The 15,521-nt window shown below is 42.5% G+C and overlaps 1 protein-coding gene across 1 annotated transcript in view; it reads left to right on the top strand.

The window, feature by feature from the left end:
- Window positions 1–15,521, top strand: part of LOC120442970 (ultraviolet-B receptor UVR8-like) — a 303,306-nt gene that overhangs the window by 66,655 nt on the left and 221,130 nt on the right. The window contains exon 5 of the mRNA XM_039620403.1: window positions 15,359–15,471. Within this exon, the coding sequence (XP_039476337.1) occupies window positions 15,359–15,471 (113 nt within the window). The remainder of the gene's footprint in view (window positions 1–15,358; window positions 15,472–15,521) is intronic.

Genomic DNA, 15,521 nt, shown 5'->3' on the forward strand with positions numbered 1-15,521 from the left:
TTTAATCAAGGTCTCGCATTGTGACCCACTTATTTTCTCACAGTGCTGATTGCACTGCAGTGCAGTGGCGACTAGCATTACAAAACTACAGCCTGTGATTAACCTTCACATCATATACATGTCCCCTAACCAAGATACAGCGAATCCTAATCCCAAAATTACACCCACTTGGACTGAAAAATCTCTCCCTTTGTCAAATATGAATATTTTCATCCTTCATCCTCCCATTTTTATGTGAAAGACAGATGATACTTGCGTTCTGCATATGAGGAAATTGAGGTATGGCTGAGTGTGTAATACCTAACTAATATATTTCAGTTGGACAATAATATGTTTCTGCAAGCGTGCGAGCACAGTCTATGACCTAACTTTTTTTCCCTACAAATTAAAAGTATACGATAATGTGATTCAAATGAACCTCACACATAATATTATAGGCTTTTGTGAGAATAAGGACATATTCCAACCTTCTTAGCCGTTTTCACCACTATTGTAATTTTCACATCAGTGATAATAAACCAGATTGATTATTCATTCTCATGCTTCAACACCATTTAATTGTGTAGCCAGAACACTCCAACTTCGGGGTCAGGAGGGCTCTCTCTTTCATTTACACAAAGACACATCAACACGGATGCATACACCCACCCACCCACATGCAGACAGGCACACACACCAATTCAGAAATCTCTCTGTTTCCTTCTCTCCTTCACAGATGCTCTCAAAGGGCCCCCCGAAACATGCCCAGACTGGAATTTGCCAAAATATCCTTTCTCCTATCAAGCACACACTGTGCCCGATCTCAGTCCCATTGCACTTATTCCTCCAACATCTCAATTAATACCCCATTGGAGGCACAGCACCCCACAGAGCCTCAGAGGCTCACTGTGGTGGTGGATTTTTCCTTGTAAATGTTCACCACAGATGCTGAAGTGCTTTCATTTTAAACCACATTAATGAACTACCTCGATCTCAATCAACACCAACAGATGAAAGATGAACGTTTAGGAGCAGTTATTATGTGCATGTGTGTGCCTCTGTTTGTTTGTTCGTGCCTGTCTTTGCTATATCAAAGCTTGAACACTTTTGAAGAGTGTCCATTGATAGTCTTTGTGGTGTGTGTATATATATATATATAGACTCTAATCTATCAGAACGGGAAGAGGAAAAAAAATCTATTTATTGGCCTGTCCTCTGGTGTTATGTGTTGACAAATTTGATGTGCTAAAAATACTGACGGCTTCCATCCGACTGACAGGCATACAACCTATATCTTACAATGCTCTGTTGTCTCTCTCTTCTCGAGCTGGCTGTTCCTCCTGTTCAGTAGCTAATGGATTTTCATGGTTTCCAGGGTCTGTTCCAGAAATGTTCTCCTGTGGAGATCTTGTAAGAAGTGCCCTCAGCTGGTCCCACAGTCTGCCATTAGGCCTCTCCACTCTTTTTATCCCTAGACCTTTGAGACCTCAAACTGCCAAATGAGTTGAATTATGGCCAGTTATGTGGAGTGGACCCAGCATCACAGGGGAGAGGCTTGAGTCAGTGGAACTAACTACACTCCTGACCATTAAAAGGCAACCTGACACTGCCTCTTCATCTTCTGTCTGCTCTCAAAGGCCGACACCGCGAGCCCACGTCTCCCAGAGCAGAGACGGAGTACAGCTATTCAACACATGAGCCAAGTAGCCAAAACAAAAAGGCAGTCTGTCACCCAGGCAAAAGAAAAGCAATCAAAACACCAATCTTCTCCACGTTCATTAAAATTGTAAAGCTCTCCCTGCACTCTGTGTACTTTTCAATATTTCCTTTATCAATATATTCTACACATTGGCCTGTCTTTTATCTGTCCCTTTATTCTATCTTTTTTCTCTCACTTTCTTGCCATTTTTAAAAAATGCCCTTCAGCTTAGTGAGTGGGGCTTCAGGGTTATAACCATCGCAAGGTTAATTGGAGCAGCTTCAATAAACATGCTAGCCACAGCTCTGGCTACTGTATGAAGAAGGCCATCTACTATAAGTCAGGCAACCTTCAGATTCTTCAGATTCAGAAATTCACCCACACAGTCTTTAGTCACACAAATGCCAATCAGTCCAGCCTATGGTACAACCGTTTGCACAGACAGACACTGTACGCACACACACATACACACAGAGCACTGAATTTGATCTGTCACAATAACAGGGGCATCATGACATGATGGATACGGCCCTTTTTTTCCCCCTCTTCTCTCCACCGTGCTGCCTCTCCCCTGTAATGTTGATGCAGTGTGTAATGTTTGCTGTTGCCGTTGGCTGAAATGGAATGAGTGATACAACCAGAGGTGCTGGGATTACCGTGGGCAGAATTGATGCTATCTGTCCAATGATGTGTTATTTTGTGGAAGTGAGGCAACAAACCGGAGAGAGAAATGGTTGCAGCACTCTGTATGATTTTACAGTTTAAGTGGTGAAAGACAAATAGAATAACAGTGATGTGCTAGCAGGGGTTGTAAATGGTTGAATAATTTTCCTCGATTTCAGCATTCATTTATCTTTTCTACAGTCCTTTGCGGAGCTTCTCGTGGCAGCCTGAATGGTATTTATCCCTCTAGTCTGCTCACAATTGCAACATCAGCTAGCTCAGCGCACATCTTTAGAGGTGAGGCAGGTTGCGTCCACGCTATTCCTCTAATAGGGGCGGCTCAGAAAAAGGTCAGAGGTAAACTAATGACACCTGCAACAGATGCTTCTTTCTGGGAGCCTAAGCTAAGACTGAGCATAGCTGGGCTTGTGGGAATAAAAGTGTGCTGCTTTGAGACTCAGCAGGCTGCGCCCGGGTCAGTCGCTAACCACTGAAAAGACTAAATTCAGCTCTTTCTGCCGATTTGGGGCACAAGCTGAGGGTCCGGGGCTATTGTTGTGGGGTCAGGTTAAAGCTGTCCAGATTGCCAGAGCAGCTGACAACCATTCATCACAAATTCAGCACCGCAAAGCTGTAAAGTTCTGCTTAGGTAGGTCAAAGGCTCTGAAGAAACATTTTAGATTTTACTTTTCACAGTTGTTTGTGCATGCTGATATGGGTTTGGGTTTGTTTTTTATGTTTTCTTTATTTCAATATATACAGGAAACCTCAGTTGAAAAACACAGCAGAAATTTCAACTATCAACTTCCTGTTTGTCCTAAAATCTAAATCTAAATCATAAATGTCTGTTTTTGTCCAGTGATGGCTCATAATTTTGAGCTTTGCCTCAAGCACTGCTTTGACTCCTTCTTCTTCAGAGTAATGTGTTCTTTTTTGTACTGATTACAGTATTGCAGGTTTGCAATACATGTCTTCACAAGAGTACCGGACCCACTTGCTTTTATAGCATATGCAAGTAGTATATCATGCGTTTTCCGGCAGGCAGTGAGATGTTGTGCTGTTCTGTATGAGGGAAAAATTAAATAAGAAGGGCTATTTTTCTCCCCCATGTAAACAGCTGGCAGCATCCCATGCTTGCACAATTAATGGGCATCTAATTGGCAATAATCATTTTTACTTAAGCAAATATAAAGTAGGCAGTTGCCCCTGGAACAGACAGCTGTTGGTGGAACCTTCTGGCAGCATAGCATGGATGCCTGAGGATGTGGATGATCACTTCTTACTGGAGGTGGTCCATAAACTTAAATACCAAACTGCTGGTGGACAATTGATTTTTTTTAAACAAATCTATTAACAACGCCAGAGGATTTACAGTATGTAGACTACAGGTGTATCTGATGCGTTAACCACCTCGCACCGTCATGCTGTCTTTGAACCTGCATTGTGCCATAGGTTTCTGGTATTTTATGGTGTTAATACATCACCTGGTTAAAATTCAGAGCAAGTAATCACTGAAACTGTGTTGTACACATAACAGGAACTTAGTTAAAAAGAAGCACACGCGCTTTAGTCGCTGAGGCGGTAATGGATTTTTTTACAGTGATCATTTTTCAGTGATGTCAAGGACTTTTCAGACACTTTGTTTCCAACATATTTGTCGAATCCAGATTTTAAGGTCAGACCTCTGCAGTGTAAATCCATAGAGTTGTGATTTCATTCAGCTTAAAGTTACCCCATCAAGGTTGTGATTCAATAATAAAATGCTATGAAAAAGTACAGTGCTGCCAGAAAGGATGAAGCCTTGCAGCTGACAGACAAGGAGGCAGCGTGCAATGAATTAAACACAAAATTGCGTTTTTGCCATATAACTCATCTGGCCAGGAGTTTCTCAGACAGGCAGCCAAATAGGACATGTAAAAAAAAAAGAAAAAAAAAAGGTAAAAACGCTACTTCGTGTGATACAGTAAAAGTCTCTTTGACATTGGCTTTAGGGTTCTTAATGTAATGCACAAATTAATTTGCATGATGAAGTCTCTTCTGCTTTAAGCCTTCCTCTTGATGAAAGGGCGAATGAGTGAGAGGGAAAAAAAAGAAAAGAATAAGTGTGTGGGATACTGAAAAGTAATGTCAGCCAACCTTATTATGAGAAGGGAATGGATTAAGGGCATTGTTTGAGCTGGTAGAGGAGGTACCTTCCATACTGCTGCCTGCCATCTTATCTTGTCCCCCAACAGTGGTCTAATCTGTTGGTCGAGCATGCCTGCAAATAATTTCTGTCTGTCAGACAGACAATGGAGCTGTCACCTTGTTGTGCATCACGGATTACTGTACTGTGCATTCTGCCCCGCCCCTACAAAGAGCCCTGACAAAGGACTTAATTGAATGGCTAATTTGTGTGTGTTCCATGTGCGAACATGCATAAACACGAGCTTCAAGTCATCACGAAATGCATGCAGACTTGTTTTCGCATGCATACTCCCATCAGTAAGCACTCGCAAGTGCAGAGAAACAACCGTTCAAACCCACACACAAAGCTGTGTGCGCATACTCCCTATAGGAATTTATTTTGAGGCTACTTGTTCATTTAGTCTGATGTCAGGAATTATTGCTTCCAATCCTTATGGCTAAACTGTAAACAAATTCAATGGACCAGATTCAATTAACTCTGTCTAACCTAACATATAATTACATGAAAGCACAGAGTGAGGAGTAGAAGATAATGGACTTTTTTTTACCCTTGAACCTTAACCCTACTTTTCCCATTTGTTTATCAAATTAATTTAAGCCAGTTGATTTGTTATGCTGTGGCTTAGATACATATAATCACCCATTTTAGCTTCATATTACACTTGTGCTTAGGCTAATTAATCCGCAATGTTTATCACGCATAAACAGAGATGGCTTTGCATTATACATCTACAGAAGTAAGGGTGTTTTAATTGTTATCAAAAATGTTAATTATTTACAGTCAGAACAAATATCCGAAGACACATCTTTTTTGAAAAACACTAGTGAATGACTTTGGATGACATTGGTCTTAATGGTGGTTAAAATCAGACACACAAAAAAATGCCATGATTGGTTTTAACAAAAGGACAAATACGTTTAAAAAAAATTGATTTTATTTAGTTTTTGAGAATAGAGTATAGAACTTCCCAGTGGAAAACCATGCTATCATAATTTTTCTGAGAAGATCTGTGCAGGTTTTCTGAAGTGACAGCGGTGCTTCGTCTCATATGATGATGTGTTAAACAAAACACTGCCCACATGTTTGCCTTAAACTAAGTAGCCCTTAACTGCTTGGACAGACAGCAAGCTGTTGCACTTTATGTATTTGTTTATTTTCAAGATAAGGGGCCTCTTTTATGGATAAGCAGCTGACGCTTCCGCTCTGTCAAGCTGGGACAGGCTGAGGGAAGATAAAATAGAGTCTGTTAATCTGGTGCTGGTGAGGAGAGAGAGCGATGTTATTGACCTACGCTGGCAGCAATGTGTTTCAATTATACACCGCCATCCATTTGTCAGGCGAGCAGAGCGATGGGCGGGGGCACGGGGTTCAGGCTTGGGTTAGAGTCATTCTCCATCACTTACGATGTGTCTTTGGAAAGCACTTTAATTGAATTACCCAATTTATTCTTCAAGCAACAATGCCCTGGCATAGACCCATCACGTGAGACAATTAGATGCAAGTTTTAAACTCAGGCAGTTTACATACTTCACATTTTCTTGGTGTACACATGGAAGGAGATGACTAACTTATGGTGACCATCCAGAATAAACGTGTTTTGTTAATGTGCGTGTTGTGACTTTATCATGAAAATGTTATCTTACACTTTACTCAGGACTTTTTGACACGCTGCCTGTTTGTTGCTAGTCACCCTTGTGAACTATGTCTATTTATTGTGTGACAGGTAAGAAAACACCTGGTGCTTTGGCTAAGTGAGAAATTAGAAGGCTAATACATTCCGAGCAAGTAAAAGTTAACTTATTGTGCAGGAGATGCACAACCAACCATTCAGTAGTGCAGATGTTTGGTTGCAGTATTTGCTCATTTGTACAGAGTTCACATATAAAATTAATTTGGTTTCTCACGCAACCGAATGTCTGCATCTGTCTTTTTAGTTAAAACATTCTGTCAGCTAAAGCACATTGTCAAGTCAAGTTGCGCTGCTACAGTCATGTTTTCCTTTTGTTTCACTGCTTGCAATCTTCCAAGCAGATTTCCTTGAATATTTTCCCCGAATTTGCAAATTGCTCGAGGTTGAGTATGATTAATTCTAATCAAGTTCAATTTATTCTGGAAGAGCAGCTGGAAGAGGCCTAAGTGTTGACTGCATTCAGTCTGCGAGCTGTCTGACAAGATGGCCAGCCTGTCGATCACCTAAGCCCCGGTTCCAGGTGTGGTTGAAGGTGCTCGTCTCTGCTGCACGCTGGCCTACTTGCACTCTGGCCCTAACACCTGGCTGTTCACCAAACTCCGATCGTCAGTTCGTCTATTTTCACGAAGACAAGCCTCGCTGTCTGCTCAAGCTCTCTGTGTCTAATCAACAGTTCCTCTTTCCTAGTATCTCCAGAGCTCATCTTGTTAAGGACAAAGAATTGTGGATAAAAATGTACTCTCTATAAGCGTGTAATGTACACCAATTATGCTAATTTGCAGCGTTGCAGATGGCCCAGTGTTGATTGCAGTTTTAGGATCAGGGGAGGCCGTCTGAAATTTGAGTGCGGGAGTCACGTGACACTCATTACTGCACAACCTCAACCAAATATCCCTTTGTCACTTGTCATCCATCTGTGCTTACTATCTTTGACAGATAAGACTATGCAGAACTCTAGGCAGCTGAAGAGCTGCACAATAAGCAACGGAAAAGCACTGTTCCTAGTTTTAATTGGCATTTCCCTAGTTTTGCTGTATTTGGCCATGTTTTCTGAACAATGAGTATCGTAAATAATCTAAAATGTCAAATAGTCGGGGGGGATAAGATAATGTCCTAATGTAGGATTTTATTGCATTTTACAAAATAGTTGCACTGAGAATACAGAGTACATTTTTAATGATGACAGTTAATAGAACCATCAAGATGTCTATTTTCAGTTCTTTTCTTTGTCCCTTGGCGGCTACCTCGCTGGGATATGTATAGCTATCAACTCTCAGTATGCTGGCTCCAGGGGCAAGAAGAATCCTCTCGAAAATGCCAGTCCACTATGGGAACTGTGACATTCACGGCGTGCCAAGGTGTGCTGTGTGTTAGAAAAGCATGTGCAGTCAAATGTAAATTCATCATCGTCATCAGCCATGATGCTCTTTGTTCCGGCTATTCAGGCGAGTCAGTTTAGCCCCCATCTTCTTCTACGCCATGCTGAAGTGAGCCCATGCTGATGTTCAAATGAATGGAGTCCTTTCATGAAGCCATGGCCATTGAACTCTGGAGGCTGCACATAGCCCTAAGTCCTGCAACCTTTGTGGCAGGGGGTTCCTGCCAGGCATGATTCCTGTTTAGTGAATAAGTGGGGTAATTATGGTGCAGTTGGGGCCATGCAGCAAATGTCACCAGCAGATAAACAGTAGGAGCAACTCTTCCGTAAAAGCCTAATTTATCCACCATGGACCTCCTGTAGCCTGCAGATGAATTAGGAGCAGTTGGGTGTAAAAAACAAACCAGCTTCTCTTGATTTCACTGGAGTTCAAGGATGCATATAATTGGAGAAACACTAGTTAACTGATAAGGCCCCAGGTTAAACCTTACTTTGTCACACACCAAATCTCTCATGCTGGTCTCAAACGGCAGCTGCTAGTTTGATGTGTGTATGCCTGGCATGTGTGGGCGCCTGATGTGTTATGACATGATAGAGATTTAACTGTTTCAGGGTGCATAGAAGCTCTTTTCATAGCTGCATTAGATACAAAATGTAACTAGTGGAAGCTATAGGTTCAAAATGACCCCTTGCACATATGGTTTTATGTGTTGCTATTAAAATGTGAATCTTACACTCTAGCCCCCTCCTCTGCATCTCTAAAAGGAAACCACATCCATTGCACTCCATTAAAGAGTGCCCACTCACGCGTGACTACAGGGCGGCCTTTATAACATCATGAGCCTAGGGAAATGGGAGAGTCAGCGAGCGTCATTCCATTACCTGCTGAAATGGATGCCCCTGTATCTCCTCCTTGATTAGCTTTGTCTCGAATAACAATGATAGCTTTAAGTATGTCTAATTGAGGCCGGCCTCACCCTCCCTCTCTCTGTGAAAGTGCTTACTCATTTTGTCTGTCCTTTTAATAATTACATTATCATTTTACGCCCCTGCCGGTTCCTTGGGAAGTGGGCTGGCGCTTGTGTTGAAGTGAAAGCTCATTATTGGAGTTGAATTATGTGCAGTTTATTGATCCCCATGGTGGATTATGGTGCTCTAAGTTAGTCTAGACAGAATAGTTAGCCAGATGACAGAGAGGAAACATAGAGGCCCCAGGGGGAAGATCTCTGGGCTCAGTGAGCAATTAATGCCTGCCAGGTAATGGAATTTAAGTTTACACTAAATCCACCAATGCCTTGGCATTTGAAGTGCCTTATAAAAAAAAACATTAGCCTAATGAGACGGTCAAGGGAACGAGAGGCATTCTTAACACACATTTTCTCTGTCACACACACTTGTCCTTTTCTCTGTTCTACTCGATCTTCTGAGCTCATCCCACACACAACAGCGCACAAACAGCCAACTATCACCGCTCCATTTTGATGCTCCTAATAGAAGGCGTATTGGGATGCATTTTAGAAACCAGTTTTTGTGTGATTGATAGTGTTTAGTAGGCTCCATTTTAAAGACAGGCTTCGCTAATCTCCATCTTAGCCCCGGTGAGGCTGTTTGTGTGATAAAGCGCACAGTGAGTGGGGGAAAGGCCAAAGTGCTGAGTAAGAGGCCAAGCAGGACATTCATCTCTATAAAGCTGAGGGTCCGTTTTAAAGCTATCCATCATTATCTTGATGAACAGGGCACATTACCAACAGCGATGCCTCCCTACCGCCAGGGCTAGCAGCTTGGTGTCCTTCAGTGGACTTGTAAGGACCTCGGTCTCATGTGAAGTGACATTTTTTTTCTACAATGTAATGAACTTTTAAGTTACAAACTTGATGGTAAGCGGTTACTTTCTGTCTTTATGTTCACCAGTTACTTGTAGATTGAGGTTTTGGGTAACGGGTAAATACGAGCTCAATGTGCACAATTAATTTTGGTCTCTACTAATTCTTGAGAATGGTTTTAAATAGATAATTGTTTTACTGTGTTCACCAGTTAGTAAAGTTTTATATACTCTGAACAGTCACAACGCTTTGACCATTCACCACTTAATCATAATCATATTGTTTTAGATGTGGTGAGATGACAAGTGATTTGAGTTAATACAGACAGACTATGAAAATACCCCAACCGGTATAGGATTATTAGGACCAATACCGATATTTGGTCATTTGAAAATCGATATATGGGCCAATTTTTTTTAGATTCTATTTTCAGGTGTGTAAAACATAAAATTTGTGCTTTTGTTCTTATTTATAATTTCTAAGATAAAATATTCTTGTTGTTTTGCTACAACAAGTCATGAATTACTCGTTTACTCTCTGCCTGACTCCTCTTACATCAGCTGGTTGTTGTGTTTGCATTGTTGCAAACATGTGTTACCAACAGGGAAATTTTAGATAAAGTATGCAACATCAACAATCATTACATGATTAAAAGGTTTTTCCCCCTTTTCTTCTACTGTTTGAATTTTAATTTAGTGAAATGCCAGCAAAAAGCTAATATTAGTCCTGCTGGAGTTTTAGCCAAACTGGGCACATGCCTATTGTGGCAAAAGAAAATGCACAATGAAAGTGAACTGACATTACTAAAAATCAGTTTGATCATATTACAACATATCACCAGCAGGGTGTGCTAAAGCATGACATTGTGTCCACCAGAGTGCCCTCTAGTGGACACAACTTGGAAAAATAAACACTCACAGAATGACTGAAGGGTGTTTCTTCCATCTTTTACCTTTTTTATTTTATCGCCTGTTATAAATGCTGATACCAGTATATTAGCAAATAGCTAACATCAGTGATCATAATACTACTGATGACCAGCAGAGTGTGCTGAAGCACCACTATTAAAATAAATGTAAAACTGTTAAAGCAAGCCAAAGAGCGAATTTTGGTGTGTTGCATGGTATGTGTTATTAAAAATATTAGTTTTATAACTACCATGACTCCACCAACCTGCAAATCAGCAGTTCCACTTGAAACTACTGAGCGGTGCAGTAGTCCACTTATAAACAATACTGATACACATCCACAAAAGTTAAAGCACGTGTTAGCAACTCACATACAAAACAAGTTTACCTCTCAATAAAGTCAATGCCCTTGTCACCTTAGCTGAAAAATGTCTTCAGTAACATGTGCTGGTGTTTTGAGACATGCAAGCACAAACACACCCATCACTTGGAGCACAATGCCAGTTGCTAAACTCCATTTTAAATGAGAGCGTTAATGAGAGATATTGGATAGTCAGGCCGAATGCTGCACCTGTTCATGTAGCCTTGTACATCCTGAAAGCAAAAGAGGACGCAAAGAGCTTTACCCCATAACGAGGCCAATATCTAGCTTAAAGCCTTTTTGTGCATGTTGTTTGCTTTAATGTGTCCTTGGCTCATGAGCCTTGATAATGTTAGTAAATACGTACAGGAGCATGGTGAAACTGGGCTGGAATCCACACATGGAGGAGGAAGGGAGTGTCACCAGGGAGAAGAGAGAAAAGAGAAGTGGATGATTAGACTGGTTTTACTGCTCCTCTGCCGACCTAGAAAAACAGCAGACCTGACCTTGCATAGCGGAACCCTTATATATCTAATGATCTCTGAGTATCTTAATGATACAATGTTTTCTCTCTCCCACTCTTTCTCGCCGTTTTCCTTCCCTCTCACATTGCAGCTTTTCTCTCTCTTTTAGCACAAGCCTTTGCACACGCACACTAGTCCACACAGACACACACAAAGTACACAGCCTTGAAAAACCCAGTCAGCAGTTTGGGCTCGGAGTCTAGCAAATGAGCTGTCCTATTGAAATAGAAAAGAGAGTGCTCTATGCTGTGGAAAATGCTGCTATGGCAAGGCTTACAGAAGAGGGACGGAGGGAAAATTACTTGTTCGGACAAAGAAACATGAGAATGTCCTTTCACTACAAATGTACCAATTTACATTTGGACGGGGCAGATTACATCCATTTCTTCTATACTTTATTTCTTTTTTAGCCCTTTTTTACCACCCCTACACCTCTTCTCATTATCATTCATAAAACGCCACTAAGTGCTGTAAGTGCAGCAAGGGAGAGAGAGAAAAAAAATTCCGATTCAAAAAAATTGCCCTATTTTTCATTGATTCACTGTTCCTTTATCTCGTCCTAGGTACTCCATTGGTTTTTAACGCTCCAAGTGTAGTTGGACTCCTGCAGTTTAATGGTGGTAGCACCGTTATACAGCTCAGTTGAATTGTATCAAAGATGACTAACCAGCCATAGTGCCATTCCTACAGCGGGGTACTAAATACTGTGTAGCAGTACTGTACACACCAATAGGAGTGTATTTTTTGAGATGATGGGTCTTCAGTGATTGATTTAACTCAGCGATCAAGAAATTTGACCACTGGGAAGTTTATTAAAAAAAAGAAAGAACACATTCTGGCCTTTTTGTCATTGTATAGAAGGAAAACTTTGGCTTAAGTCATTCGTTTTTGGGCTTAATTCCCTCTCTTTGACTGCTTAATGCGTACACCTCCGCTTTGTCCTGGTATTCCCCTTTCTTGCTGCACGCAGTAATTAAGATTCCATTTTCCTTTGAGTACGAACGTTAAAGTGGAGGGTTATCGTTGGGCTTCTGTAAGCTCAGCCAATGAAACACCTATAGTAACCTCTCTGATTTCCCCAATAGGGGGTCCTCCCTCCCAATAACCCTCTCCCCCTCTTGGCCATCTTGTTGTGTGGTCTCCTCTCTTCAGTTCTCTCATTACTCCCTGTGTGAAGGCCCGGGCGATGGGTGGCATGGGAGGAGTGGGGCGGTTGCAGAGGAGGGCTTCTGTCCCTGGATGAGTGAGTGTGGATAAGAAGTTGTTTGAATTCATAATTGTACTCTTGTGAAGGGGGAGATTTGTAAAGCAAGGCTGGCTTCATTGTGTGGCAGTGCGGGTCCGGTGGAGGGTGCGAGCCGCTCAAAGCTAATGTAATCTACGCTATTAGAGAGGGTTAATTAGCTGCTGAACTGGAGCCTGAAGAGCAGGCAGAGAAGGAGAGGCACGCAGAGTAAGACAGAGAGAGAGAGAGAGGGAGACGGAGGGCGGGCAGTAGGGATAGAGAGGTCTTCAGGGAGTCATTAGAGACTGCTTGTTGTAATACAGCCACACAGTCAATAAGGCTTCTCCTCTGAGGAGTTAGAAGAAAGGCGAAGAAAGACATGGTGGGAGAGAGAGAGTTTCACACCGAGCATGTGGACGTTAGCAGCTCTGCCACTGGACACATGCTAGGGAAATTCTTCTAACTTGTAACCTTGTAAAGGTTTTTACCGACAAAATCTGTTGTAAATCGATCAGTTCTCCACAGAAATGTATTTTTTATAACACACTGTTAAATTATAAAACATAATTTCGTCATTGGGGACAACTTTTTTTTTCTCTTCTTTTTTTTGCTTCAACAACCAAGAAATTGCTCTGAAAGTCAAAGTGTTTGGCTTCTGACTTTAAATACTTTAAATGCCTTACTTTTACTTTTTATTTATTTATTTGTGACGTCTTGCTGTCTCTTCCTTCGTTATTAATTATTCGCTTTCGCAGCTAGTAAGCAAGCAAACAAATCCCAAACCCAACCAAACAAAACAGAAATTGCACTCCAGGTTTCAATGTAATGAGTTAATTGTTTTTTTAATCAATATCCTTTAAGAAAGCATGCATAAGTGTTCTGAAGCTCATCTATTGACCCACAGAGTTAAGTACCTAGAGCAGCTTGGTTCATTTACATAGAATAAGTTGTTGAGTTGAGTGACCGCAGACATTATCACATAGTTTCAGTGCGCTGTGATTCTGTGAAACTTTGGGAATTCAATGTGGAAGCTTCTTATTCCAGCACAGTGAGTGGTCTTATTGGTCTATGTTAACATCCACAGAAATTAACAGTTGCAAAATTTCAGGATGCAAAACTGTTGATTTCTTGAAATGCTACTAATGCTAAATATTGGCTGTAGAAACCAAACCTGAAGAAAGAATATCGTCTTTTCCATCCATCCATCCATCCATCCTCATCCGCTTTATCCGAAGTCGGGTCGCGGGGGCAGCAGCCTAAGCAGAGAAGCCCAGACCTCCCTCTCCCCAGCCACCTCCTCCAGCTCATCCGGGGAACACCAAGGCGTTCCCAGGCCAGCCGAGATATAATCTCTCCAGCGCGTCCTGGGTCTGCCCGGGGCCTCCTCCCGGTGGGACATGCCCGAACACCTCACCCAGGAGGCGCCCAGGGGCATCCTTGTCAGATGCCCGAACCACCTCAACTGGCTCCTTTCGATGTGGAGGAGCAGCGGCTCTCTCTGAGCCCCTCCCGGATGGCCGAACTTCTCACCCTATCTCTAAGGAGAGGCCAGCCACCCTTCGGAGGAAGCTCATTTCTGCCGCTTGTACCCGCGATCTCGTTCTTTTCGGTCACTACCCACAGCTCGTGGCCATAGGTGAGGGTCGGGACGTAGATCGACCGGTAAATTGAGAGCTTCGCTTTTACACTCAGCTCCCTCTTCACCACGACGGACCGGTGCAGCGTCCGCATCACTGCAGCCGCAGCACCAATCCGTCTGTCGATCTCCGGCTCCCTTCTCCCATCACTCGCGAACAAGACCCCGAGATACTTGAACTCCTCCACTTGGGGCAGGAACTCATCCCCGACCCGGAGTGGGCACTCCACCCTTTTCCGGCTGAGAACCATGGCCTCAGATTTGGAGGTGCTGATCCTCATTCCCGCTGCTTCACACTCGGCTGCGAACCGTTCCAGTGCGTCTTTTCCCCGCCTGCTAATTGTTTACATTGAACACAAAATGCATCAGTTTAATTAGACTACCAGGCCTGCATAATTTTATGTTCTTTTAGTTTAGCTTCTTATGAGTGTGTAAAGCATAGCCTTAAAGTAGCTCATCTGAAGCACTGCAGGCCCCCGGCTAGCAGTTATATTTATCACCGTGTCCTCCAGTAGTCCATCCTATGCTGCCATGGGTCGCTCTGAGCAAAACTTCGCTTAAGACGGGTAGTTAGTGTCTGCTCCCTTGACAGATTTAATGCAGATTAATTACTTTCCCTGGCCCAAGCAATCCATTTTTGTGTGTTTGTGGATGTTTTTAGCTTCTTCTTTTTTTTTCTTGACCTTGGGGTGAAGTAAGAGAGAAAGACAGAGAGAGGAAGGAAAAAAAAGCCCTCCACACTAGACTTATACTCTCAATTTAATAGCCGAGTGAGGTGTTTCTCCAGCATCATCAGATCAATGGAGAGTAAATAGCCCACACTTCTTGTTTCACAGAGCGGTATTGATCTTTTCCTCAGCCTCGGCTTCACTTTCCCCAGCATCTCATGTCTTTCAACCCCTGGGACTGTGCTGATTGCCATAGATTGGACAAGCTAACAAGCGCATGATGAGGAACCAGGCTTTCTTTTCTTCTCATAGGCTGTTTCTTTTTTTTCCGTGTGGCACTGGCATGAACACACTCAGACAGACATACACAGAGGGACTTAAAAACATCAGATCTACACAGCTCGGCACCATAAAGGAATATGCTGTTTCTTTCTTGTTCCCTCTGTTGTGCCTGTTGTTCTGTCTTCATCTGCACTGAGAGGATCTGCTGTAGCTGTGCCCGTCTTAGGGATGTTTGCCAGGCTGATGGAGTATACCTACTTAACTACACAATAACAGCAACCCAGAGATACTCAGAGTGTTTCTTCACCTCACTGGGAACTTTATTTTTTTCCAGCTGGCACCGTGTTTGTTCCAGAATCTTCCATCATCTCTGAAAATATCCCAAGTGGCCTGCGGAGAGCGACACACTCTGTTTGCTCTGGAGGATGGCAGTGTGGCGGCATGTGGGTAAGTTCAGTGTCAGTGCAGCAGACAGTTTGCCGAACTCCAGACCTGAG

Source organism: Oreochromis aureus, linkage group 12 (assembly GCF_013358895.1).
Source record: "Oreochromis aureus strain Israel breed Guangdong linkage group 12, ZZ_aureus, whole genome shotgun sequence".
Taxonomy (NCBI): Eukaryota; Metazoa; Chordata; class Actinopteri; order Cichliformes; family Cichlidae; genus Oreochromis; species Oreochromis aureus.